At 43.3% G+C, this 25,962-nt stretch overlaps 3 protein-coding genes across 6 annotated transcripts in view; 2 read left to right on the forward strand and 1 right to left on the reverse strand.

The window, feature by feature from the left end:
• Positions 1-25,962, reverse strand: part of rdgA (retinal degeneration A) — a 118,619-nt gene that overhangs the window by 42,221 nt on the left and 50,436 nt on the right. The gene's annotated exons all lie outside the window — the stretch shown is intronic.
• LOC4815209 (uncharacterized) lies at positions 3,279-4,072 on the forward strand. Its single transcript, XM_001354955.4, has 2 exons — positions 3,279-3,407; positions 3,475-4,072. The coding sequence occupies exons 1-2, from the start codon at positions 3,336-3,338 to the stop codon at positions 4,000-4,002; spliced, it is 600 nt and encodes a 199-aa protein (XP_001354991.4). The 5' UTR covers positions 3,279-3,335; the 3' UTR covers positions 4,003-4,072.
• On the forward strand, positions 13,652-15,195 carry LOC6901602 (farnesol dehydrogenase). The gene is made up of 2 exons (XM_002134237.3): positions 13,652-14,259; positions 14,659-15,195. Exons 1-2 carry the CDS (start codon positions 13,687-13,689, stop codon positions 14,833-14,835), a joined length of 750 nt encoding a protein of 249 aa, XP_002134273.2. The 5' UTR covers positions 13,652-13,686; the 3' UTR covers positions 14,836-15,195.

Raw genomic sequence — 25,962 nt, forward strand, 5'->3', positions numbered from 1 at the left:
TGACAGGGAGACCGCCTCTGGGGTCTGCCGGCCCTCCTGCCAGGAGCCTGTGTCTCTGGGTGGTGGTGGTGGTGGTGCCACTGGACTTGGACTCATGTCTGTGTGTTGCAATGGCGACGCGTTGACAGCTTTGCCCCTGTCATCTCTGCCATTCCTGCCATCCCACTGGGGTTCCTTCTCGCTTCACGGCTAAGTGCTGTGTCTTCTTCCCTCTGCCTTCTGCCTGCTGCCTTTCTCGTTCGATATTTGTTGTTTTTAGTGTTTCTGCCTTTCCTTTTTTTTTTTGTTTTTATGAACATGTCTGTGTGTGTTGTGCTTTTTACGACAAGCAGCCATTTTATTGCAAGTGTTGGCCTCGTCTCGAGGTTATTAAAGTTTCAGTCAGAGCCGCCATCGCCCACACATTTTTGCGAGAAGTCTCATTGCGGCGACGGCCAACGGGAGGACCCTGACAGCTTTTGGAACACGAGTATAAATATGAGAATGAGCCTCATGGACTGGAGGATGCGACTGGGACTGCGACTGCGACTGCGACTGGTACTGGAGGGTGATTCTGATATGATGTGATGCGAAGTGCAGTGCAGTGCAGGCCACCTACATTTTTCGCCCACTTTTGGCCCTCTCGTCAGTTTATGGCTGAAAAGTGCAATCATAAAACGTTCATGGCCCTCTGCAAAATACAAGCCAGCGAGCAGAGCACATCCAGAGACTGGCATTATGGTGCCCCAACGAGTGGAATACATTAACAATAAAACCCCGTTTGAAATGCGAAAATACCTGGCAAAATTGTATCCACTTTTCCACCATTTGCATCCACGGAAAAACACCAAAAACAAAGCTCATAGAAGACCATTGAAACAAATCAGAAAATTCAACAAAATGAAACAGTGATAGAGAATGGAGAGGGAGAACAGAGCAAAGCAGTGGCAAGACAGTGAACGGAGAGCACAAGAGGGGGCTGACAGATGCAGGGGGGAAAAGGGCTGCAAAGACAGAGATCCAAAGAGGCGTAAAGAGGGCCAGACAAAATGTTCCACTTCCAAATGACTTTGTAGAGCGATTTCGCAGCCATCATCCCAATGGGCAGACCATTGGAAAATCTAGTAAAAAAAGCTAGACGGAAAAGCGTAGCCAAGTCGAGAAAAACAGCGAACGGAAAAGCCGTATGGCGTGCGGGCAAAAGTGGAAAATCGTCTGCAAATGCCAAGGTCGCTTGGGAAATGCTCTTTTCTGTCAATCGAGTTTTGATTTGGGGAGATCCCACGTTAACTTGGGCCTGAAATTCCATTGAGACATTAAGCTAGTGCCCCATTATGGTGTTTTCTTTTATTTAATAATCGATAATTATCGATAGTTTCTTTGGATTGTTTTTATCGTATATTATTGCGATAATTAGCGATCAATGGATATTTGTATCATTCAAATCTATTGATTAAAATCGATCAATATCGATAATTTCCGTCGATTACTTTTAATAATACGTTTCTTACAAACATAATCTATAATCGTCGATTATATCGATTGTTATCGGATTTTATCGATTTTGTATAATTCATTGTATTATTCCGACTATTATAGATACTTGGCTATGAATGGATATATTTTTATCCTTTGATTATATTGATTATATTGATATATTGATATAATTGTTACGTTTCTTTCGAATGTCATCAAAAATGGTCGATTATATCGATTTTTGTTGATCATTATCTATTTTTGTATCGATTATTTATCATTTAGTGTATTATTCCGATTATTATCGATACTTGGATATCAATGGATGCTGGTATCCTTTAATTCGATCGATTATAAACGTTTAATATCCATAACATCCATAGATTGCTTTTAATAGTAGGTTTCTTTCTAATATTATGTAAATTGTTAGATTATATCGATTTTATTGATTATTATCGACTATCGTTTATTTATCGTTTAGTATATTATTTGGACTATTATCGATAACAATGGCTATGAATGGATATACTTTATCATTTACTTCTATCGATTAATATCGATAACTTCTCGAGATTGCTTTTAATTGTTACGTTTCTTTCAAATGTCATCAATAATCATCGATTATATCGACCTTTATTGATTATAATCGATTTTTGTATCGAGTTTGTATCGATTATTATATTATTCCGATTATAATAAATATTTAGCAATCAATGGATATTTTTAGCATTTAGTTCTATCGATTATAGTCGATTGAAATCGATAACTTCTATAGATTGCTTTTAATAGTACGTTTCTTTTAAATATCTTTAATAACCGTCGATTATATCGACTTTTATCGATCTTTAACGAATTTGTATCGATTATTTGCATATATATACTTATCTATTTATTCTATTTGTAGTATTCAGTCGCCTGAGCGTTTCTTAATCTTTTTCACTTGTATTTTCCGTGGTCTTTTATGTTATTTCTCGGTTTAGTGCCCCATTCAGTTCCTCCGTTCTATGGCCATTCGATAGCAACATATATCACATCTCAAAAATAAATGTTACACTGAACCGTTCGTTTTTATGTGATTTACGGGCCCGGCGTGGGCAATCTTTTACATATTTGTACACCCTTTATATCACATAATATATGATTTAGTATGTCTATAAGCTCTGCCATAATTCCAGGACTCCATGATGCTTTCGTTTCTCATTTGTGGCCACATTTTGCTCACATTTGTAGCTGTGATGCCCTCGGCCTCTGGCAGAGTATGGGGCCAGGAATCGTTTATTGTATATTTTGCATTGCCCCCGCGGCCATTGTCCGGTTGCCGTTATGGCAGGTCGTCGGGGAAGTGGCAGTAACTACTCGCAATCCGCTGTTAAGCTGAAGGAAGCATCACGGAAGCCACACAGCAAACAGCAAGCCATTGAAGATGCCATGCTCTAAGGGCCGGCCACAAACTTTTATCCTCGCAAAACTTAACTTTGCATCTTTTTTGATTGAGTTGGAAAAGCGAAAAGAGTGTGTGTCATAGGATGGGGATGTGCAGCACCGGAAACGGATGAGCTACGGATATCTGTCAAAACGATACGCAGAAGGAGCAAAGGGGAAATCCCAGAAAGTTTCGGGAATGAAAGACTATCCCTTAAGCCCTTTCCTTAATCTATTAGTGGGGCTTTTCGGAGTTCAAATTCCATGCAGAACTCATTTATAAACAATTAGAATACGAACATCACGATGGCATCATAATCAAGGCAATAATTGCCTCCAATCGAGGTGTGACGACAAATCACTTGAGCCCATAATTAGTGCCAATCGAATAAATGACTCTGTTGCTGTTTTTTTTCCCCTTTTTTTAGTCGTTCTCCAAGTGCCTTTGCCCGAACAACATGAGGAGGAGCCACTGTACAAGCTGGATGGGGATTCTGGCGCTGTTCGGCCTCCTGCCGTACTCCAAGCAGGTACTATACCCAAATCCAGAGCCAAGAACTCAATGAGGTTTCTGTTTCTTGGTTTCCCCGCCAACAGCATTGCTATAGCATGAAGCTGGTGAGTGTCCGGACGTGGGATACACCCAACTATGGCCTGAAGATCAACATGTTCGAGAGGAACAACTCGATGGCGTCGGTGACGACGGTGCGCCAGGATGTGGCCATTCCGCTGTGGCATCTGGTCCTCCTGCAGCAGCCCCGCAAACGGAATGGTGGCGGTTCGCCGTCGCGTACCGAACTGCCGCGTACCCTGTACAATTCGACGACAAAGACATGCGACTTCTTGAAGTACATGCGACATGTGTCCGCCTGGAACAATGTGGCCAAGCTGATGCTCTCCAAGGGGGCCAGCAACATGAGTCTCGCCTGTCCGCTGAAGGTCGGCGTCTACATGATGAACCGCATCCAGGTGCCCCCCGATACGGCCCTACTGAAGTTTATGTATCATCCGAATACCCTCTACACGCTCGAGGGCACCGTCTATGGCCAGAGCCCCAAGGAGGGGGCGACGAGGCGGTTTCTCTGCAAGTATGAGGTCAATGCAACCATTTTCAAGTCCTGCTAAAGGCACCAAGCACTTTGCTCTGTTTTTTTTTCTAGTTGTAACAAATAAAAGTGCCCATTTTTCCACCATCTCCCTCTCCCTCCCTCTCTCTCTCTGTGTTGTGGGGGCATGCGTGTTGCACGAGTACGATTTTTAATTAAGTGCGAAAGGAAAATGCATGCCCGGAGAAAATCCTCAAATCAGACACACCAGAAAATGAAGAGAAAATAAAAATCCGATGTTTTTCAAAGCTTGAACAATTTTTGATGCTTTTTAAAGCAAAATTTGGCATCTTTTTTGTCACAGTCCTCGGGAAAAGCTCGTGAAAGGCGTGGCAATGGGCCACAAAATTGCGTGCAATCGTAATCGTATTTCATTCCCATTTATTTGCATTTTGCATGACCACACGCACTGCACTGCACTGCACCCTGGACATGCACTGCTCTACATTTGTACTCTCGGGGTCTTTCACCATAAATGCCATCAATTTCCATCAAAATTCTAATCAATTCTCATGTGTGGCAGCTGCGAAAACAATGTTGCCAAGATATTCGCGACTTTTTGGTGAGGAAAATCCCAGAAAGAGTCGCCAACTGATGGACAAACAGTAGAGCTTCTGGAAGGATTCAGGTGTAGTCCCCCTGGTTCTGCCTTGTGGCCCCTCCCCATTCCAGCAATTGGGCATAAAATATGCGATGCTTGCATGCCACAGACTTATTATTAAAACATAAAATTTGCATGCAAGCCGCAAAGCCAGAGGCGACCCCAAAACCCTCATACATACATATATCCTTCTGTGTCCCTGTTCTGTACATAAATAAAACCCCAAAGAATAAGAGGAAGAAAAAAAGAGCACAACCACTGCTTACATTTTTTGTGGGGGGGGGGGGGATTGGAGGTTGGGGGTTGTGGTGGGGGCGGAGGCGGGGGCGGGGGTGGCAGATTCGTAAGATATACAAATACGTGCCTGTTTGTACATTTATGTGGCGTTTGGCAATTTGAACTCGTGAATTATGCACAGAACGAGGAGCAAAGACAATGGCCGCCACAGGAGTAAATGTGGAGCGAGCACTCGACAAAAGGAAAGGTGACTGCGCGGGGGGGGGGAGCAGCGCATTAGACAAATTTGGGCAGTTTATTTACTGGCAACAGGATTGGAGTGGAATGGAATGGAGTGGAGTGGAGTCCACAGATGCTAACACTCCACTCAGTGGATTGCTCTCAACATTAGTGGAGTGGCGCGTTGATTTGTGTGCTGGGAGACACAAAAGATGAGCGATTCAGTGCTGGTAAATGCCTATTAGTGTTGGGCATTACATACTTAAGGCAGCTCCAGACAGTAGACAGTAGACAGCACCCCACACCCCCAAGAAGAGGAGGGGTAAGAGTTATCAGAGCTAATAAATCCAAAATTTGGTATATAAAAATACCAAAAAGTACTAAGAAAAATACCAAGAAAACAGTCAAATTAAAAAAAAAAACGCTCGCTTAAAAATATTTAAAAATAAAACCAAAAAGGTTAATTAAAAATATAAAAAACCCTTTTCTAGATAATAAATAAATACTCAAAAATTAAAGACAAAATATATTAGAAAACAAAAACCGGAAATATTGAAAGTATTACAAAATAAATTAAATAAAAATGTAAAAAGAAGTATATTAGAATATATGTACCAACAAATTCTTAAAAACAAATGCAGCAATAAAAAAAAGTAGGTTAGTTTCACTAAAAAATTCTAAAAATACTAATAAATACTCATCAGGTAAAAAAAAATGTTTGAAAAAAAACAAAAAACTTTAAAATTATTAAAAATAAAATTAAAAATCAAAATGTAAAAAGAAATTCCTTAGAAAGTAGTAAAAAAAAATATAATAAATTCTAAAAAAACAAATACAGCAATAAAAATTTAAAATTTGATAAATTTCAATAAAAATTCCAACAATACAAATTAGATATTTAAAAAACGTTTTGAAGATATTGAATAAATACTCAAAAACTAAAAAAAAAATATGGCAAAAATTCCAAAAAAAACTTTGAAAACGTTTTGAAGATATTGAATAAATACTCAAAAACTACAAAAAAAAATATGGCAAAAATTCCAAAAAAACTTTGAAAGTATTAAAAATAGAGCACATTTAAATGCTCAAAGAAATACTACAAAAAATTAAAAAAAAAACTCTTAGAAAACAAATACAGCCATAAAAACGACAAAAAATATGATTAATTTCAATAGCAAAAACAAATACAAGAAAATACATTCATTATTCGTATTGATTTGTCTACATGAATTTCCATTGGCAGCAAACAAAAAAAAGGCAGAAAAGCATTGACGTTGATTTGGATTACGAGTCGTAATTGCGAATCATTAGTACGTCCAACCCAATCGTCATCATTAGTGGAAGGGCGAGTACGGCCGTACGTAGAGCTCGCTCTACGGTGCTACGGTGCTACGAGCCGGCAGTAGTTATTCTTTACGCAAGTCAGTGGCTCAGTTTTATGTGGCACTAATTATTATGCCACTTACGTCTCCTGACAGACAATTACCGCAGAAATACGAGTAGTATCTACCGACGAGTGACGAGTGGAGGAGTGGACGAGTAGAGGAGTAGCGGAGTGGAGGAGTAGCGGAGTGGAGGAGGTGGCTGCAATTATGAATCGTTTCTTTGTCGAATCCAACACTTGGTGCAGCAGTAACTTGATGAATGGCTCGTCACTTGCCACAAAAGTGTCCTGACCGGTGACAGAAGTCCATTCCAAGCTCTTTAGGGGTCGTGCACAGTGCAGGGCAGGATGCTTAGCCACGTGCCGCATCAGATTGCTGGTTACATCCTGGGATGTGTCCCAATCTGATTGCTCTGCAGTAGAGTTGTGTCGTGTGGCTTGGATTGTCTTAATAGCCACAGCTACAGTACGCTCTCTCTCTCAGGGGTGCAATATCTGCAATATTGGTCCGACTGGAGGGTTCCAGGAATGTCCTTAATACCTAGGAATCCTCGAAATGGTAAACAACTTCGGATTAATTCCCGGAATATTCTTAAGGCTTCGCCGCATTCCAGAAACATCAATTTTGTGCAAGTCCCTTCCACGAATTTCAATATTAATCTGAGTCGAGCTTCGACAGCAGGTGGCAGCATTCCAGGAACAGGTGCCCCACCCCAGTGGTCTATCCACAGATGCACTTGCCTTCCCGTAACCGCCTTGCTGTGCAGACAGCAGTAAGTCGCCACAGAATGTTGCACCACGATGCGAGTGCAGCTAAGAGGAAATTTGTTGCTCGTACGCAATTGTCACTTCAATAAGCTTCAATAATACTGCCTCCTTGCTCCTTTCTCTCTCTCAGCAGCCTCTCAGGTAATCGCCATCGAAATGGCTGCTGGGGCTACTCCTCAGAGCGGACAGCTGTAGGCTCTTTACGCTCCCGTGAGCTTATTTTTAATTATCCGCCGCATTCCAGGGAAAACCGCAGTCATGACAGTCCAATGGCAAAACATTAATGAAAACGAAATGCCACAAATGCAGGGCATTTCTGTTGAAAAGTGCTCTCCAGTGATGCATGAGATTCCACCGCATAAAAAGGATATCTGTGCAGGCGACGCATCACAAATGTCACATTAATTTGTTGCACTTCAATGAATGTGCACGCAGGCACTGGCCAAAGCCCGTAACAAATTGCCAAGGCAGTGAGGCGGGATAATTGGCAGGCCAGGATGAATCGATGCCTAAGCCAACCGAGGGGCTGTGCTGCATGTCAAAACGAACCGGAAATGGGGAGAGGCAGCGGCAGGAGGCGGTTGCTTGGCCAGGCCCTGGACGATCGTTGACTGCTTCAAGGACTCATGGCACATTCCCATCTCTGGGGCTAAGGCGGTGCCTTTTGGAAGAGGGATGTACGATGGATAGTACTCGTAAAAGTGCAAAGACCTTGAGAGAAATAGCCACCCACGAGACCTTCTAATGGTCTCAGATTTGTAGAACATTTAAAGAGACTTTCCAGCTAATTATGTGGGAAAAGAACATGAAAAATCCTGACATGCTTTGGGTTTTACCATTGGGAAAAAAGAACCCTACCATTTAGGTGCCATTAAAAGTCAAAGTTCAAGGGAAATTAAGTGCGCATTAGCCCTGTCATTGATGGAATATGCCGCGGGGGGCACACAAAGGTTCCCTTCCCTTGCCCAACGATAGGCAAAATATAATGAAAGCCTGCCAGTCGGACGCGTGGCGTTTTGATAATTGAACATCGGAGTTGCTGCGGCTCGAAGGAGTCCAGTACGGGTCCAGGTGGATAGGTCCATTTCCGTGTGCTGTCTGTCTCTCTGTCCATCTCTGAAATTAGTGGCCATGCGAATGGGATTCTCGACATGCCAACGATTCAGCGAAGAGTTCTGGTTCAGGATGTGCACATGTTTTGCTCTCCTGACATTTTTCTGGGTAATTAGAGTTTCATGTTTCGGCATCAAAAACAGGCGCCAAGCGGAAGTTGCTAGCAGCAACACACGAAAAGGCAGGAAGACGGCAAGGGGAAGCAGAAGGGGAAGCAGAAGGAGAATGAGAACGAACGTGTTGCTTAATTACACGCATTACCAAATATCACACATACGCCATGTGGCCGGGACTCTGAAAAAAGGGGCAGAAAAAGCAAGGAAAAAAGCAAAGCAGAAAACGTGAAGCGAGGCGAAAGGCCAAAAAGAAAGCATTCTCAAAGTATTTGATACCCTGTGCGGCAGTAATGAAGATACTTTTCAAAGGGTTAAACAGAGATACGATCATCCTCGCGGGGTGTGCCACAGGAAGCGCCTCTTAAACCGAACTCAAGAAATGATCAGGAGTGTGATCGGACCCTGCCCTGCCCTCGCCGAGGGGCCAGTTGGGCTCCCTGAAAGTCGATAACCCTAAATGGCCCCAGGAGCACCAGAGAGCGAAAAGCAAATGCAATTTAATAGCCAGGTAGACCGAACATCCCGTGTGGCAGTGCAACGGCAATATTCAGATTACACGATATGCGATGGTGTATGTGGATGCCACACCCTGCGTCTAGGCTCCATCCATTTGGGGGTCCTGGGGCCCTCACGTCGCACATTAATGGCACTCACGGAGGGGGCGGGGCGTAAGAAAAACCAGCACAAAATAATTGTTTTCCGTTGGGCAATAATTTTCTATACCTTTAGTCGCTCCCATACCCCAATCCCAATCCCATTTCCATTCCCTTGGCACTTGCTTTGCCCCTCAATAAAAACGTGTGTGGGCGTGGCAGGAAAGAGGAGTGTGGGGGGGGGGGAGGGGGGGGGACGAGTGTACTTTATTTCGCCCAACAAATTGAGTTAAGTGTAAAAATACAAAGGGAATAATAAAACAACGGCAAATGCAAAAAGCCAAGCCCTTTGCTAAGTAGCAAACGAGAGAAATGAGAACGAGGGGTACGAGGGGAACAGGTGGGTTACTAAAAGGGGGGGGGAGGGGGTGGCAGGTGGCAGGGAAGCCGTAACAGATTGAGATACTGAGGCAAAACGCTAATGGAACAAATGAAAGTGCAACAAAGTAGGGGAACAAATTGAAGTGGTACACAATAACGAAACAAATGAAAGTGAAACATAGAAACGAAGGGGTTCTATGTGAAACGTTTGCAGATCACACTTGGAACAATTGGCATGAAACATAAGGGCACAGTTGGAAGAAGAACACTAAGGGTTTTCATTGAAGCGTTTGCTGAAGTCTTTTGGAACAATTGGAATAAAACATAAGGGAACACGAAGTTGGAAGTCGAATACTACGGTTTTTAATTGAAACGTTTGCTGATCACCATTGGAACAGTGGAATGGAACACTAGGGGACATGCGACTAGAACACTAAGGATATTAATTGAAACGTTTGCTTATCACCCTTGGAACAATTGGAATGAAACACAGGGGAACTGTTGCAAGGGAATAAATTGACCGAGAAACACTAGGAGGAACAAATGGAAGTAAACGAAGTATTAGCTAATGATGGCACAGCTGTACCCGAAATAAATCTCAGGCTGAGAAAAGAGAACAATCGAAAGTGGAAACCCCATCTCAGATCAGGTGGCACGTGGAAATGGAACACTAAAATGCGTAGTTTCTTATGCGCTACGAAAATCTATCTATCCAGCATTGGGGTTCTGGATTCATGATGTAATTTTAATGCTCCTCCGTTCTGCCGTTCCTCCAGAGGTCATTATTTGTTAACATCCCATTGCCGCACACCCAACCCATCTCGCTCCCTCTCTCTCTCTCTGTGTGTGTGTCTCCCTCACTCCCCCCCCTTCACTTGACACACCATTAATGAGGCCACAAAACGAGCCCTCAAATGACCAACAAAAAAAAGAGACAACAAAAGCAAAAGACACTCGCTCGAAAGACGCCACAAAAACATTGTTGCGGCGGCAATTGTCTTGTTTCTTGTCTTGTCTAGAGGCAGGTGTGTGGAGGGGGTGGGGGGGGATTGCTGCCACAATGTTGCATCCTCTTGGAGTTGTGCCCCATTTAGAGGTAATTTTATGGTGCCCGTTTACCGAAAGCATCAAGCATCATTCCATTCCACCATTCCAAAGCAACTGAAAGATACTCCACTACCGAATGAAATGCCTTTTTAAAACAAGAATTATTAGCCCCTGCTCTGGCCTTGGGGCTGGCCGACTAATCCGCCTCTAAACTACTGGAGGAAGGGAGTTGGGGGCTCCTCCCATTTGCCATTTCCATTCCAAGCAAAAAAAACAAAAAGAAAACCGAGTGTAAACTTTTCTCTGCGGGAACGAAGGACGAATCTGTGAGCCTTAGTTAGGGGTCTTATGTGGCGCGATAAATGGCTGGCTGCCCAGCCACACACATGCTTCGGTTTGGGGCATTGCGGTCAGGGGATTTCCGCAGAGAGAGAGAGAGAGAGAGAGCTCCACAATGTTGGCCAAGGGTTTGACTTTGATTTTGGCCAAAGTCGTGTCTCTCTTTGCCATTTTGCGGCCAAGGATACATGTGCCTCAAATGGGAATGGAAAAACAGAGACTCGGCGAAACGACTCGGGGAAGTCCATTGCGAGGGGAATTGAAAGAGTAGGAGATGCTCAAAGAAACGTATCTGCAGTTCAGGGAAGGACTACCGGGAAGGCTCACGGCATTAGTGAAATCAGCACCATGTGTTCCCCGAATCCATCAGCATTTGCTTGCCCCAATCCAAGCACTGGGAAGCCACTGCCCGAATACCTTTCCGAGCAACAAAATAAACATAAAAACTCTAATTAATTTGGAAGCCCACACAAACCCCCACACACACAGTCGGGAGTGAAAAATATTCATCTTATCTACGGAAGGGAATAGCTCCCATGGCGCATAACCCAAAGAATTTTTCCATCATTTTTATGGTAAATGAAAACATTTGATAATGGAAATTGTTTGGAAAATTAACTGCAGCTGCAGCTCTCGACCCCAGCAGGGGCGAAAATGGAAAAGCACAAGTTTATTACACAGAGAGAAATAGAAAGAGAGAGAGGGAGAGAGAGAGGGAGGGAGAGAGGAGAGTAGGAGAGTTTTGCGGTTGGAAAATAATCTGCAACTGCAATTTTCCTTTGCATTCCATTTTCTTCTACCTTTTGCAAATGAAAAACCCCTCTTTCAATTTTGCTTAGAATTTTCTTAAGTTTTCAATTGTTTTTCTTTACAAAATCATTTAAAAATCAAAAGGAAATTATTTTTTTATAATAAGATTTCAAGAATAACATAAAAAAGGGAATTTATGTTTTATTAAATATTAATAAATAAATAAATATACTATCTTTTTCATGAAAATTGTATTCCTATAAGCACTCGCTACTCGCCACTCGCTGGTGCCTCGACGAGAACATTCCCACTCGTTGTTTTGTCCTTCAATTTCATAGCTAGTCCTTTCCCAGATTTGTATCTCTTATTTGGATACCCTTCCATGGCTCTAAGTAATCCCATGAGCTATAGAAATACTCTCTCCACATTACAGTGTCTCTAGCCACTCGCCACTCGCTGGCACGCCTGCCTCATGTGTTCCTCGACAGAAACATTCCCACTCGCTGGTTTGTCCCTCAATGTAATAGCTATTCTCTTCGTTTATAATCCTATAAATGGCTCTAAGTAATCCTAAGAATTATAGAAATACTCTCTCCACATTACAGTGTCTATAGCCACTCGCCACTCGCTGGCTCTTCTGCCTCCTACATGCCTCGACAGAAACCATCCCACTCGCTGGTTTGTCTCTCAATGTAATAGCTACTCTTTTCGCAGATTTGTATCCTTCCATAGCTAGAGGTAACCCCTTGATTTATAGTAATACTCTCTCCACATCATAGTATAACTAGGCCACAATTTGTTGTATTTTTTCGTGCAGTATAAATCATGATTAGACAAAAACAAAAGGCATTCATGTCAGCCTCAAAGTCACCGAAAAGAGAGGACATTCAACTAACGATTGACACGTTTTGTGCCAGCAAATGAGGCAACGAGACGCACAGGTAGGCGGCCCTCTAGAGGCGCTCCCTGGACCGAAGGAGACCCTACCACTGAGCCACCCCACCCCTCGAGTGGGGTCCTGTGCGTGTCCTGTGCGTGAGTGATCCATGAAAATCCAGACAAATTGCCGTGCATCAATTTGATGCTGCATTTTGTCATCAGAATATATTGACGAGGCTCTCTATCTGCTTTAAGCACCGAGAAGGATGGCAGCGTCTGTGTCTAGGACTTAAATGGCAATCACAAGAGTCGAGTCCTTAGCTAACCTCCGGTTCATTGCCCTCAACGAGTGGCGTCCTCGGTGTGGCGTTAATCAGACTCGTGGCGTCAAAAGAATAACCCAAATCAGAAGCGATTTGTATGTCTTTATCTTTAGTGTCCTTCGTCCTTCGACCTCACGGGGGGGGGGGCGCTCCTCTGTCATCATTTGTTGCATGAGTAATCGCATGGTAAAGTGCCTGCAAATGGTCTCCTGGTCTCTGTGGCTGTGCCCATGATTTGATGGGGGTTGCAACATGTTGCAACTAGATGCCACCACCTCTGGTACGCTTTTTTTGCGCCACATTTAAGCCTCTCTCGTTCGCTCTCTCTCCTTCTCTCGTTCTCTTGAATTGTTATGAGCGGACATAAAAACTGAGAAGGCGAGCGATAAAGCGGTGCATGCCGCACATGCCACATGGAAATGCAACACCACATGTGTGGGGGAGGGGTGGGTGGTCATAACTTGAGGCGCCATTTAACTGCATTGCGTGTCGGGCGCCCCGAATGAGGGCAGAAACGACACCGAATTGTGGCAGAAATATCCAGGAGAACAGGTGCCCTCAAGTGCCCTCAAGAGCCCTCAAGAGAGCCATGCATGTATCCCGACTAGCCAGAAAGACATGACTTGAATGTATCCCCAAAAGATACTCGGCACAGTGGCATCTTCCGATGTCTTCCGATCATCAAACAACAACCCCATCTGGCACATTCAAGCCATTATCTTGGGGTCTTGGCTCTTGGGCTTTTGATAACAGCACAGCAGAGCGAGAGAGCGAGCGAGAGAGAGACATCTGTTACCAGCAGACGCTGGCGTATCGTATGACCAGCCCAAAGGGGGGGACACGTCATTCCTAGATCAGAGAGAGACCCAGAGTTTGATAAGCAACGAATCAAATAAAACCCACTACCCTGCAGAGAGAGCCACTCAGTTGTGTGTCGCTCGTGGCGGAGGAACATGGAACGTTGGCAGAATCGTGTGGCAGTGATAAGTGGCGCCAGCTCGGGCATTGGGGCCGCCTGTGCCCGTCTACTGGTGGCCGCTGGCCTTCAGGTGGTGGCTCTGGCCCGGCGCACCGATCGCCTGGAGCAGCTGCGCCAATCGCTGCCGCAGGAGCAGCAGAAGCTCTTCCATCAGCGCACGTGCGACATCTCGCAGGAGTCGCAGGTGAACGGCACCTTCGAGTGGATCGAACGGGAGCTGGGGGGCATCGATGTGCTGATCAACAATGCAGGCGTTGTCCTGGGCGGCCAGCTGATCGATATGCCCACCCAGGAGATCGGCAATGTCCTGCAAACGAATCTCATGGGCAGCATCTACTGCACGAAACTGGCAGCTGGCAGCATGCGGCGCCGCCAGGTCCCAGGACATTTGTTCTTTGTGAACAGCACCGCCGGTTTGGCCGGCTACAAGCCGGATCCGGCCGATGAGAGCCTCAACGCGTACACCCCCAGCAAATTCGCCCTCACGGCGGTCCACGAGATATGCAGACAGGAGCTCATAGCACAAGGATCAAAGATCAAGACAACGGTGAGAGAATTGAAGCTCTGTAGCTCTGGGGCTATAAGTTTTACTTTAATCGCGCGTCATGCAGCAGCGCCCCACGGTTGGACTGTTGTTCAAGACTGTGTTAAGAGATTTATGAATGAAATAATTGTAGAGGGATTACAATCGTCATAGAGACCATAGAAAAGAGATCTTTTATAGAGAATCTCAAACAAAAAATCATAAAAAGAGGATTTTCTTCCTTTTGAGAGATCACTTCTTAGAAATATAATTTCTTATGGTTATTCATTGATTTTCTACCTCTGGATTTCGTTCCACAGCTGCTCCCTTTCTCACAATTCCCTCATTGGAAATCTCAATAATTTATTATAATTTATTCGGTAATTTTCGAGTCATTCCTAACAGAAAATCTCTTATTTTCAGAGCATCAATCCCGGCTGGGTGGCCACCGAAATCGTGCCCGACGAGACCAAAGAAAAGCTGGGCGATGTGATACTCCAGGCGGACGATGTGGCCCAGGCAGTGCTCTATGCCCTCTCCACGCCGCCCCATGCCCAGGTGGAGCAGATAACGCTGCGAGCCGTTGGCGAATACTTTTGATAAGAGAGCACACACCCCCCTCCACCACCCGCCAGATAACAGATTAAACAACGGCCCACCCCAATCCGTAGTGGCTGTAATCGACACTCATTGGCAATCAAATGAGAGAGAGAGAGAGCAATGAGAGGGGGGAACGACCTCAGATACAGATACAGATACAGACATTCAAGTGGGGAGGTGTTTTCCACACTCTCTCTCTCTCCCTCTCTCTCGTGTTCATTTCCATTTCGTTTTACTTTTATTTTTATTGCAACTGTTATGATTATTCGACTGTTGTCGACCTGTTCTTTCGGCTAATCAACAATTCTGTGGCCCAATCAATAAATCAGTTTTAATAAATTAATAAACGAACTGCAAAATGGGCCTCGAATCGATGCCAGGCCGAACGTTAATTGTGGAACATAGTCCTGCGAGATTTCCAGGTATTTATCACATCCCGCCTCAACGCTGAAGCAGGCACGAGAGTGCAAAAACAAAATAGTATATCTTTGTATCTGATTCTAATCACTTCTATGTGGAAAAGGCAGAAAATACGATTGCCAGCAGCTCTATGAGAGGCTAAAGAATATCGGCCGAAGGGGAATATGTTATAAGAAGAGTCTATGGGGATATGGAGAAGGATCTATGGCGCATAGATGCCAAAAAAAGGTAATTTTTGAAGCAAATATTGACTTTTCAAAGCATTTTATATAGCTTCTGAGATTTCTAATTGTTTTTAGTTTGTGTATAAACTGGGAAACCCTCTAAAAACTAGAGATACTATTACAAAAATCCTTTCAAAAGGCCATTTGATGAACGCTCTAGGTTGCATATTTTTAAATAAGTTTTTTGGAAAACAATTTGTGTGATTAAATGAAGTCAGACACATGTCTGGTTGTGCCACCACCAACCCACCATCCATCCATCCATCCATCCATCCATCCATCCATCCGTCCGATCGGAAAGCAACAGAGCGCGTTGTGCCACAAACTTTTTAATATGCTTTTAGATGCGGCAGCGGCGTAGTTTTTGGTTTAGCCAGAAGTTTTTGTACACAAAGAGAGAGGGATACATAATTATAGAATTCCATTTGGGAAAGCCAGAAATCTAGAGCTTAAGGCTTATGGCCACACACACACACACACACACACTCGTATCTGTGTGATAATATCTCTAGATATATGATTCGGTGCTTCATTGTGGAGCATGTAATTGCATTCGCCATTCACTGCCAAAAGCTTCAAACCGTTTTTAAGTCAAGGATATCAAGGACCAAGCCCAGACCCGCCCGCCGCCCGCAACATAATTATTTTTATTTCATTTTTGAAAAGTCTCGGAATTTATTTTTTATTAATTTTTTTGTGGAATCTTTTAATGACAGAACACCAAAGAAATTTTTGGAGGCCTCGAAAAAGTTTTTATGTGTTTCAAGAAGCGAATTTTGGAGCCGCTTTTCTTATGATTTTTTTTTTGAGGAAATACTGAAAAATCTTTGGGTAAATATTTTTCCAGAAGAAAGCAATTTTGGTCTCCAAAAAAGAGCCACGTATTCCATTTCCCCATCAAGGGTATTCGAATGATTTTTTAGGGAAATATATTTGCAAAAGATGGCAATTTTGGTAGGAAAGGTCCTCCATCAAGGGTATTCCCGTCGTCGTTTTACAGCCTCCAGTTTTGTGTGTTTTTTGCCAACTTTTTGTGAAATTCCAGACGGAAGGAGGATGGTGCGAGTCTTGCGTGTGTGTGGGCCTTTCCTGCGAGTTTTCCCAAGGACTGTCTGCCAGTTAGACAAGTTTCTCCTTTTGTGTTCCACCCACCCCCCAAACACACACGAAAACTGCCTCGGCACTTCACTCATTTCCGGCATTTTGTTTTAATTAAATTTATAACAAATGTCATATATAGAGGCAGAAGTTTCCTCCCTCTCTCTCTCTCTCTCTGGTACCCGCAGACCATAGCCATTGCAGTTTTGTTTGGGGACTCTCTGAACAGCCGCGAAAACTATCAAGCCAAAGGCTGAAGGTCTCATGGGGCCTTCCACGGATTAAATGTGTAATTTATGCAGAAGATGCGGGCCATTAAGGAGACATGGCCTTAAATTTTGAGGTAAATTAAGTTCATAAATTGTGGCAGAACCTAGGCTGGCTCTCGCTCTCTCTCCCAATGTGGCTTAGCTCTTTGGAGAATTTCTAATAACAATATTTTTTTCAATTATTTGCCCCCCACCCGCTCTCCCCCCAAAATTGTGCTCGCAATTGCATTTAAGGGGAAACTCCAAGGAAAAGTAGTTTGATTTTCATGGATTTTTCCGGCCAGAGGCAGTTTTTAATTTCATTTTTGAGCAGAAGGCTTTCATGTTTATGGCATTTTTAGGCCACTCGACTGGCTTCGAACCTTCTATGACTTTTGGCCCGGTCAAATGTGAGCCCGTGGCCTGTGTGGCATTCAAGAGTGGCTTCCATCGTCCCTCCGTTGAATGCATCCTCTGTGGAGGATGCATGGTTGTTGTTCGTTTCTGTGGTTCTCTCTGGCATCGACATATACCCTATGACACACACTTTTGGGGGGGGCACACGGCATGCGGTTGCTTCTGGGATCAAAGGCTCTCAGTCTCACCCTCTCTTTCCCTCACACAAACAAAGGCCGACCATATTCTGCCTGTCTCAGAACCACTTTAAATCCGACTCAACTTGGCTGTGAATCGTCTGCCCGGGGTGGGAGGCATTTGAAATACTCGTATTAATTTCCATTTTCCATAAAATGCCAGCCGACTCCAGGGGCTTTCGCTCTAGAGGAAGGCACAACGCAGGGATTGATGGGAGCCCCCAATGCACACACAAAATCCGTTCAAATAATAAGTACACATAAAAGCCAATCAAGTGGCACAAATACACGGCTATCCAAAGAGTTGGGGAGAGCGAAAGGCCAGGGACTGGGACTGGGACTGGGCCTGAAAAAACATTGACATATGCATGTGGCAATAGTCGATCCGTTTGCATTGCATTTGCATTTGGGGAAGACAAAGGAAGTGTCTGCTCAATGGATACAATGGCTGCAAGATACATTTGTCGATGGCTAAAGTGGCATTAGGCTTGGAGCTTCGTAATTTCGTAATTTCATAATTGAATCGAGGGATGGTCGCAATTGTGATTGCTCCTAATCCTTGAGCTTAGCAAAAGGTGGGCAATAAACAAAATAAATTATTACCGATCCGATGCCAAGAGCTCTTGAGGCCTTTGTGGGGCAGGCAGATGGTCATTTTCGTGGGCCCAAACTGTAAGCTGCTACTGAATGGCATTTTAATCCTTTAATTGTTTTGTAAATGTTTGGATTTTAGTTGAAATTCATAGAGAAAATTCATGAATTCATTGGATTTCGAATGTGAGGAGGTTTTGCAACACTCTGGCAACTCTGGCAGGGGTATGGAGCTGCCATCTGTAAGGGGTTCCCACTCTGACCATTCGATAAAAGAGTTACACCTCTCTTTCGTCTGTAAAACCACAAATATTTGCCTTTTTCATTTATCTGGTGGCTCCTTAGCTAAAAAAGAGATGCCATCTGTTCAGGGTTGCCACTCGGGTTGCATTTCGATTGTTTTTGCCCGAAAGAGGCGTCTGTGAGGAGGTTTTGCGACTATGTGGCAACTCTGGCAACTCTGGCAGGGGTATGGAGCTGCCATCTGTTAGAAACTGCCACTCTGACCATTCGATAAAAGAGTTAAACCTTTCTTTTCGTCTCTAAAACCATAAATATTTGCCTTTTCCATTTATCTGCTGGCTCCTAAACTAAAATAGAGTTGCCATCTGTTAGGGATTGCCACTCGGGTAGCATTTCGAATGTTTTGACTCGAAAGAGGCATCTCTGAGGAGGTTTGCGACTCTCTGGCAACTCTGGAAGGAGAATGAAGCTGCCATTCCATTTATCTGGTGGCTCCAGAGATGCCATCTGTTAAGGGGCTGTCATCTACAGGCATCAGACTTCTCTCTCGTATGGAAACGGTGATGCCACCTGTAAGGAGATGCCACATACAGCTCGGCCAGACCTCTAATCATCACTTAGTCACCTATAAATTAAGGAATTAGGGAATTGAGGGAACTAATGAGACCACATCAAACATCAAATGCATAGCTAATTGGTAACTGAATAGCTTTCTTGGCGAAAGCCTGCAATGGCACACACACATTAGGGGATTGCCATGCGATACGATGCGATGCGGTGGCGGACTGATTAATTAGCGAATTGCAAATTCAAATTAAACGCAAAGTCCTCAAAGTTGCAGGCACCAATAATTGCAGGCGCGCCCACATGATGCAGCGTATTGGATGACGCTTTCCTTTACATGATTATGAACTTTACAGTTCTCTTCTATGGGGTTTTTCTCAACCGACAGGAACGGACAGCAACAGACAGGAGCAGGCAGGGGCAAAGTACAAGATAGAGAGAGAGAGAGAGGCCATGGAAAGTTTTACCAACCGGGCATTTCCGCCGCGTTTTTTGGTCAGAAAGTTTTTCCATCTCTACTTTTTCCAGCACATACAATGGGGGATACTCGTAGAATTTTTTGCCTGTGCCTTGAAGTTGGTCCTCAGCTTTCCTTCATTCATTCGGCGTTTAAGGATCCCCTTGGTTGGTGGCATGACACCCACAAATCGGCGACCCAACCAGCAAGGGATTTGGGCCAAAATATGCCATCCAAAGGGGGCTCAAAAGAGAGGAGAAGTTAAAGGAGAGACGACTTTCAGCTCGAAAGAGAGATGCCACTGCAATGTTGCCACCTTTTCCGTTTGAAAGCCCAAGAAATCTCCACTTTGACGGCTTATAAAAAATATATATGTGGTACTTAAACAAAATTAATAATCAATCAATCAGTTATCAAGTGCATTTCAAGCACTTCTCTAATGCCTCGTCTGCCCCCGTCTTAAGGGAAATTAAATGCATTTTCTTGATTTGATATTAAAGAGGGAAAGGACTTTGCCCTTGCGGGTCCTTGACTGCTCTTAAACCGCTTAGTGGCGACACAGAAGTCACCAGACCAGAGCTGGCGCTTGTGGAGCATAAGAAAGAGAGCACAGGACACAGGACACAGGACACTGGACATCGAGTAGCAGAGCGACGGCTCAGCTTCCGTTTCTGTTTGTCGGGCATGTCGTCATCCTTTTTAAATATTAGAAATTTCCAACACTTTTAGCAGAGCACAGACCCCTCCAAGGAGTCCCCTTTTGACCCATTTTGTTGACCTGTTGACTTGAGCAATTGATTTTTATTTTATTTGAACATTTCATCGTCTCGAAATCGATTGATTATTGATAGGCCTGAAAGCCGCTCTGTCATGCTCGTAAAAATTGTCAGCACCAGAGCCGGTGCCCCAAGGGCCACTCCATCGCCCCCGTAACTCACTTAACGGAGGATTTTATGCAATGAAAATGACGAAGGACCAGAGAGAGGAGAGCCTGCCTGCATCTCTCAATAGGTGAGAGGCTCCTCCATCACTCCATCGTGGATGCGAATGCCCTTTAGGAGGAGGCTTTGCCGACCATTTTTTGTACTTTACTTAAATACTGGAAGAAATCATTTCACCGAGAAAAAGAGTACACCGTCGTCTCATACGATTATTTTTCAATTTTTTATAGGTTTTTTTCCAAGCCTCTTGCCTTAACAGTTTAGACAAGTTTTCGAAAGAGCAATGGGGCGCCTGCACCTCCCCTTGCTCTCTCTCTCTCCCACTGTGGATGCGCTGCCTATTGCACTATTAAATGATTTGTCCGTAAAGCAGAAAAAAAGAGGAGAAAGAACTGCTTGTGCAATGGCCCCAGAAGTTGAGTGATTTGCATGCCAAATTGATGAAAGTTTGTTCGAGTTTTTGCGCTTTTGCCCTCCATTAAGCTGATTTGCAAAAATAAAAAAAAAAACACAAAACAAAAGGATACTTGCGTAATCGATTTACCTGATGAATACGAAGAGGCTTTTAGCTCGAATGAAATGAAATGCAAATAGTGCAGACAAGTAATTGAATGAATGCCCAACCAATATCTCTAGCGATAGTCCCATTTGGAGTTGCGATATTCTCCCCTCCGATGGACTGGAATCCGGTTACTTTTACGAGTAATTGCATCCCTAATCGCCCGTTAGAATGGTTCCAAAACTATAAGCTTCATAAAATTGTTAATTTTTATGGGCCACCAAAAAAGTTTTTGCTAAAAGAAAACCCCCATTAGGGGAAAGGGGAACCCCATTAGGGTAAAGGGAAACGGAAGGGAGTTGCTCAAGTTTTTGCCTATCGAGACGGCGGGGCGTGTCCAAAAGTTGTGGCAAAGTTTTAAACACTCGAAAAACGATTCCCCCACAACGAGCCTGTGCTACCAAAATCATGGCTAATTGGTGTCCAGAAATGGTGCCTGATGTTTTGAGTGAAGTGCACTAATTAAAAGACTAATGCATTCTCTCCTCTCTCTCAATCTCCTCTCCCGAGTAAAGGTCATTCGTTTAAAAGTCAATTAAAATGCTTGCCAATCGAGGACCATCTCTCAATATTTGCGATGTGCGGACATTAAAAACCTTTTTAAATTGACAGTAGCGGCTCGGCTCTAATGCAATAAGCCTGTATTGCTGCTAGTCCTGTGGCTGATTCCCAGAGGAATACCTTTCCCCAGCCACACGGAGAATATATGGACTCCTGCTCGACGTTGAATGACAGTTTTTCGGTCAAGCTCCCCATGCCGATGCCTGACGGCTGACAGCAAAGCCCAACTGCGATAAGAACTTGTCATGATACTAGTTATACGATGATTAATGCGATGCCTATAACATTGTAAATAACTTACGACATTTACGTGTAATGGAGCTGCCCCATGCCCAAATGGGAAACTAATTCTGGGAAATGTTGCCATGGAATATTATTTGTATTCTTGTAATTATCTCCGAATAAAAAAAAAATACTAGTACGTATATTTTTATCAAATTAATTACATCTTTTGTAAGCAATAAACGACCCATTAAAAAATAAAAAAAATAAATGTAATAAAATTTCCAAATTTTGTTCAAAGTAAATGGTTTTTTCTTCGGTTTTTTCTTTGGTTTGCAATAATTACAATTTAAAGAAATATACCCAAGATTATCAGCATTGTTCTTCCGCGATTAAAGCAGGAAAAACTTGGTAGAAAAAAGACACTGATTCGTATTTGGGAGAATTGGGAGACTTATGGGAAATGGCTTCAGTTTTCACTTGGAAAAAGTGGTACAGATTGGTGAGAGGCTATAGAATCCATCGCAAAATGGATTATTTTTAGTATTTTTAAGTATTTTTCTGGTATTAAAGTAGTTTTTTTTAGGATTAAACTAGTATTTGATCATTCTAATTATAAATAAAACATTAAAAATAAAATAATAATAAAAAATACAAAATTCATATAATAAAAAATAAAAAAAAATAAAAAAATAATCGAATATTTCTTACAATATCATTCTAGTATTTTTTAAGGCTTCTTTTTTTTATATATTTATATTTATATTTCCAGTCATTTTTTTTAGTATTATGGATCTTTTTTCTTGTTGATATTATCATTGTCTCAGTTCTTTACAAATATTCGTTAAATTATAACCAATTCTAGCAGTTGCTTTAGTATTTTTCTAGTATCAGTCTTTTATTTTTTTAAAGGAATATTCAAGGAACTATTATCATTCTTTAGTCCTTTCTTTTTATTACCATCAAATATTTGAACGAAGACTTTTTGTGTTCATCTCATTCATAATTAATCTCTGGTTTGAATTTTCGAATACCGTAAATTCCGTGGCTTATTTGTGACTTTGTGGATTATTCCGTCAAGTGGAAGCGGCAGGCACTGTCCAGGCATTATTTTTATATAAATATTTATGGAAAGCAAACAAATTGAACAAATTGATTATATAGCTTCCAGATACAACTCTCAATCGCTCACCCCAGGCGTTGCCATTATTCGCCTTACGAGTATTTTTGTTGATATATTTATTCCCCCCCATCCCTCCCCCCTTGGGCTGGCAAAAAGGGACGACCGTTCAAAGAATTGTCCAAGCATGGAAAATGGTAAATGGGGTTGGGGTGGGGTTTGGGGCTGGGGGCTGGGGGGTCTCTGGGGTTCGTTCCACTGAAGAAACTCCGAAGGAAACGCTAAATGTCCGTGTGTATCCCACAAGTGTGTGGCTCTCTCGCTCATTCATTATTACAATTCAAATATTTATGCGGCCCATTGTTTTCCAAAGCATTATTTCATTTATTTATTGAAATTTTCATTTGACGTCACTCTCTGCATTTTCCTTCCTACTTGTTCCCTTTCTCCCCCTCTCTCTATGTCCCTCTCTGTCTCCGTCTCTCTCTCTTTCTGTGGATGTTCTTGTTTTTTATTGATTACGCACATTTGAAAATCAATCAGCGGACGAAATCGCTGGGGCACATTGACTGAAGTTTTGTTTATTTGTTCATTTTCCAGTCACTTTTTTTTTGTGTGTGTTTCAGCACTTTGGGGCCTAAATTGCCACATAATTTGTTCGATAGAACGGACTGGCTGGGGCATGGGGGCATGTGGCATGTCAGACAAGAGTTTGCCAGAGCATTCCATCAGATATACGGCCATCAGTGGGTTTACTCCACTCAAAGGTTACAAAAAAAAAAGAGACTGAAAGGGTTTCCATCATTTTTTGGCTTAAAGAACATTCACCCATCCTCGCCGCTTTGTTGAACATTTCATTTGCATGCCACAAAAATCTTAATCTTAATATTTCGAAAAGGGCAACGCATCCTGCCAGGACACACATTCCCCGATGTTTGTGCGCCACGAGGGAACGGACCCAAAGTTCGTTTCGTCTTCTAACTGCAGGCAATTTTTCTATTTTCCACATCATTAGTTTTCAATGAATATTTGTGTTGTTGCTGCTGCTGTCGTTGTAGTTCTTTGTTGGGTTAAGTGTCCTGCAGGACCTGCCCCCGGGCCGCCGGTCTCCTGGCATTAAGCAAATAAACTTATAAATTGGCCAAAGACCAAAACAAAATCAAAAGAAAATCAGCACAGACGAAAAGGCAAAGTCCGCCCTGGTAGCCGAAGGTGGGGATACCCTTAACGCACGGAAGATACTTTTCTAGCCGCGAAAGATACTTGTTGAACGTTTTCTTCTAGCAGCCAAAGAGATCTAAACTGAAGCTAGAGTGGTATATAGTGTTTCCATCATCGATCTGTCCTCCCTACGGAAAGGGTATCTTCCAGAAAAGCTAGAGCAGCGCCACCAATCCATAAATCAAAGCCCCCCCCGCCCTCAAAGGGGGTTTCGCCCTAGAGAGAGTGTGGCAAAAGAGGGTCCTTTGTCCGTTGGGGTCCTTCTTGAATGTCCGCGTGTGTGTACCTTGGTGCCTGGAGGGGCACACTTCTAATAGAATTAGTTTGTTTTCCCTATTATTTGACTTTTTGTGTTGCACGTTATTCTGCCCCTGCCACTGCCACTGCCCCTGCCACTGCCCCTGTCCCTGCCACCGCCCTTGTAAATTCATGCACGAGCGGAACTGGTATCCACAGTCACTGGAAGTCACTGAAAGTCACTGACTCGCATGCCCTGTGGTCACTATTTATCCATCCATCAGCTGCTACAACATCATTATAATTCCATGTTCTTGAGCACCGACAACATCATTATTACCATGTGTTTCTTAGCAGCAATAACATCGTTATTATTTTGTGTTTTTTACCACTTGTATACATCATAATGTTGCTCCTCAATTATCGCTATCATCGTCAACAGAATCATCATCGGAATCGGAATCGGAATCGGAGAAAAGCCATCGCCAAAGCGGGACCATCGCAACAATTACGTGCAAACAGAGAAAGCAGAAAGCAGTAAGCATTTCTCGTATATATATATATAAATATATTTGCCAAATCAAGCAAATCGAAATCAAAGAAAAATACACACAACAGACTACAATTGGCCGACGGGGAATCCAAGCAGAGGGTCTGGCACAGAGGGATACCCTCTGACAGAGAGCTAGGACCATCTATCAGAGGCTGGAGCTTACAGATACCTGATAAAGGTGTTCCATCAATCAGTTTGTTAGAAAATCTAAGAAAAAAAACCAATAGATAGAGGACGGAATGTGTTTTCCATCTGATAGCAGCAGTTCCAGCTTCATCTCCATGCTCTCCTGCCTTTAAGCGTTCACGCGTCATGCAGTGTCTGCCCCTCGGTCCAACGAATATGCCACCCAGACATGCCTCGGAGTACAGGGTGCACCAAACAGACATCAAGCAGAGGGCGCCCCGGCATCAATGCCTTTGGCTTTTTAGTGAACGAAGTGGACAAAGTGGAGGCAAAATGTCATGACCATTAGGTGGAGTCCGCGAAAGGACCCTGAAGGGCCTGAAGGATGATTGAACTCAATGAGAAATCAGAAATGGTCGTCCCTGCAGTTGAATGTTCATTCATATACACTTCATATATTTCCGAAATGTATTTCATGTGGCTACCAAATATTTTGATAAAATTTAACGACAAAATCAAATGAAGGCAATCATTTCAAGAACATTTCCATTGCAGGTAATGAGAGTTTTCTCTGGCAAAGCCACACCAGGCCTTCATTGGGCAGTGGGGGGAACCGCATTCGCAAAAAACCACACACAAACACTCCATGGAATGCCGATGAGGAAGAGGTTGAGATGGCTATTAATTGCTGTGACATTGCTGATTAACCGATTTGCAAATGCAAATAACTGACCGCAAAAGAGGCTCTGACATTTCCACTTTATAGCCGAGTCCTTGACTTTGGCAAGCCGCAATCGTAGCCACAATCCTCCACACGGAAAGCCCAAAGGAGAGGAAGTCCTTGCCGCATTGCATTTGGCAAATTGGAAAAAAAAAAAACCAAAATGTCAACAAGCAAAAGTCCAGTCCACTCGAATGTAAAGCCGAAAGCCCTTTTCTATGGATTTATGCGTTTGCCGGCTGAGCATCCTTGAATACCAGACGATGGCCACGACAGCCACTTAAGAACTTTCAATAATTTTTAGACCCGAAAGCCCCATTTGATGCTTTTTGAACCATTTAACTAATGAAATTTTCCACGGCACAAGGAAAAGCGTTTCGAAATCGACAGGAAACAGCAGGAGCGAAATAAAGTCACTGGCCAGGCAG

This window comes from Drosophila pseudoobscura, chromosome X (genome assembly GCF_009870125.1).
Source record: "Drosophila pseudoobscura strain MV-25-SWS-2005 chromosome X, UCI_Dpse_MV25, whole genome shotgun sequence".
In the NCBI taxonomy this organism is placed as follows: Eukaryota; Metazoa; Arthropoda; class Insecta; order Diptera; family Drosophilidae; genus Drosophila; species Drosophila pseudoobscura.

Bases quoted from the DNA above. Each gene is read 5' to 3' on its own strand.
- LOC4815209 (XM_001354955.4), top strand. From the start codon at position 3,336: ATGAGGAGGAGCCACTGTACAAGCTGGATGGGGATTCTGGCGCTGTTC. The intron at 3,408-3,474 runs GTACTATACCCA...CCCCGCCAACAG, and splicing joins TCCTGCCGTACTCCAAGCAG to CATTGCTATAGCATGAAGCT.
- LOC6901602 (XM_002134237.3), top strand. From the start codon at position 13,687: ATGGAACGTTGGCAGAATCGTGTGGCAGTGATAAGTGGCGCCAGCTCG. The intron at 14,260-14,658 runs GTGAGAGAATTG...TCTTATTTTCAG, and splicing joins GATCAAAGATCAAGACAACG to AGCATCAATCCCGGCTGGGT.